The sequence below is a fragment of the Boleophthalmus pectinirostris genome, unplaced genomic scaffold (assembly GCF_026225935.1).
Source record: "Boleophthalmus pectinirostris isolate CB_2022bp ecotype Guang Dong unplaced genomic scaffold, ASM2622593v1 HiC_scaffold_8, whole genome shotgun sequence".
NCBI classification, from domain to species: Eukaryota; Metazoa; Chordata; class Actinopteri; order Gobiiformes; family Gobiidae; genus Boleophthalmus; species Boleophthalmus pectinirostris.
In genome coordinates this window covers 21924255-21926244 of record NW_026571515.1, presented here as the reverse complement: position 1 = coordinate 21926244, position 1990 = coordinate 21924255, and the positions used below count along the sequence as shown (strand labels likewise).

The following is a 1990-nucleotide window of genomic DNA, read 5'->3' as shown; positions in this document are numbered from 1 at the left end:
TCATCCTTTTGAAAATTGTCTAATAATAATAGAACAAACTTTTATGAGCAGAAATAAAAAGAAAATGGCAGTTATGGACATATTTACATTACAACATTAGTCCAACTATATTTATATTTGGATTACACTGCACACTATCCAGATAAACACAAAATGCTAGATTTTAAGTGATATTGATTGCGCGTGTCCCTTGACAAAAAACAAAACAAAACAACAAAAAAACATGATAAGTTAGATTAAATTTTTCGTCACCAACAACCCCTTATGGCCTTTCACACATTGATATAGTTTACAGTGCAGCTACAGACATTACAACTAATTCCTAAGAGATCTACTCTGAATCCACTAAATCTTCTTCGGATGCAAATCTTTTCCCCGGATGCTGCCGCTTCTCTTCGACGTGACTAGTGTTGATGTTGTCTAAAAAGTCGAGCAACAGTCGATTTTGGGAGCTACTACAACCATTGGAGTCCAAAAAGTCACAGGGAGGGTTGCTTCCTAAAAACGGATTGGAGTTATCCAAAAAGCGTTTCCCTGGATGCTGGCGCTTTTCAAGTTCCGCCAGTTCTTCTCCCTCTGAATCAAAGTCGGAGTCTGCGTCTGGGAAGAAGCGCTTCCCGGGATGCTGGCGCTTCGTGTGCAACATCAGGTAGCGCTTTCCCGGGTGCTGTCTTTTCGAAAGTTCGCTCAGGACCAGGAGCGGGTTGTCAGATACGAATCCTGTCGCGGTACGCTTCCCGGGATGTTGCCTCTTTTGGGGTTCCAGGTATGAGTACATTTCTTCTTCACGTTTGCCCGGATGTTGTCTCTTATTAACGTCCAAATACGGTGCGTCCACGTCCAAGTCTTCTTCTGTGTACCTTTTCCCCGGGTGCTGTCTCTTTGTCACCCAGCCTGGCTGGGAGGTACCCTCTGCAGAAAAAGCGCGCGTTAGAATGTGTGAGATCTGTGCGTAAAAGTGTATGGCGCGTCCTGTTACGCACAGACGGGAGCAGAACTAGGACCACTATATTTTGGATGTTTTGACACAGAATAGCGTGTTCCAAAAATTCCCAAATGTGAATGTAAGTACTTATTTTTATGCAAATTGATTTGGTTCAGAAAAAATAATGATGTGCCTCAAGAAATATTTTCCATAGGATTCATAAAGTGTGACTTGTTACTTACCGTATCTTTCGTCATCTCCCTGTATCTTCTTGAGGATGGACCGTAACAAGAGGCTCTCTGCTTTCTGTAGAATGATGTCGTCTATGGTCCGATGGTCCGGGTCATCCTCTGTAAGACTCTGTCCATTACAATGCGGCAGGTTACAAACTGCCAAAGACGCCAATACGAGCAGATATGTTGATTTCATGGTTGGACCCCTGTCTGGAAAAAAAAATAATTGTCACTGAATGTACAGGCTATTTTAGAGTCACTCAGTGAGACGCTCTGAAGTAATTTAATACCCAAAAATATATTGTTAGAGCAATGCGTAAAGTTGTCTTAAGATGTAAATGTGACTCACCCTTATCCTTATGTCTTCGTTCAGTGCGCACCAGCAGCAGTGGGGTTTGCTCGCGTTTCAGTGCCGTTTTTGATGACCCTTAAAGGGCAGGTCTGGAGGTATGAGAGGCTAACTTTTTCTCTGAGTATTTATACCCACCGTCCAATGGCGTCACACACGCGCTCTATCTATTTCTCTTCGTCTTCATTGATGTCACCAGAGTCGTGCGCAACTGGCGCCTTCTTAAACAATCAGCCTATAGGAGACGCTCCCCAATTTATCATGTAAAAATAACAGCTTTGATTTAACTTCAACTTAATCCTTTCACAGAAACCACAATTACGTTCCACATTGTTTTTGATCCAAAGGCCTATCTGGAACCGTTTTATAATAAAGATTTATTTAACACCACTGACATTTTTGCTTCCTATAGGACACTGCTAAAAGGCTATAGGCCTAGTCTATCCACAGTGCACCATATCCTTTAATTAACAAGACTCTACG

General features: G+C 42.3%; 1 protein-coding gene across 1 annotated transcript; it reads right to left on the bottom strand.

Moving 5' to 3' along the window:
- Positions 1 to 331: 331 nt before the first annotated feature.
- On the bottom strand, positions 332 to 1578 carry trh (thyrotropin-releasing hormone). The gene is made up of 3 exons (XM_020922462.1): positions 1508 to 1578; positions 1168 to 1368; positions 332 to 912 (listed from the first exon to the last, which is right to left on the bottom strand). The coding sequence occupies exons 2-3, from the start codon at positions 1352 to 1354 to the stop codon at positions 332 to 334; spliced, it is 768 nt and encodes a 255-aa protein (XP_020778121.1). The 5' UTR covers positions 1355 to 1368; positions 1508 to 1578.
- Between the last annotated feature and the right edge of the window lie 412 nt (positions 1579 to 1990).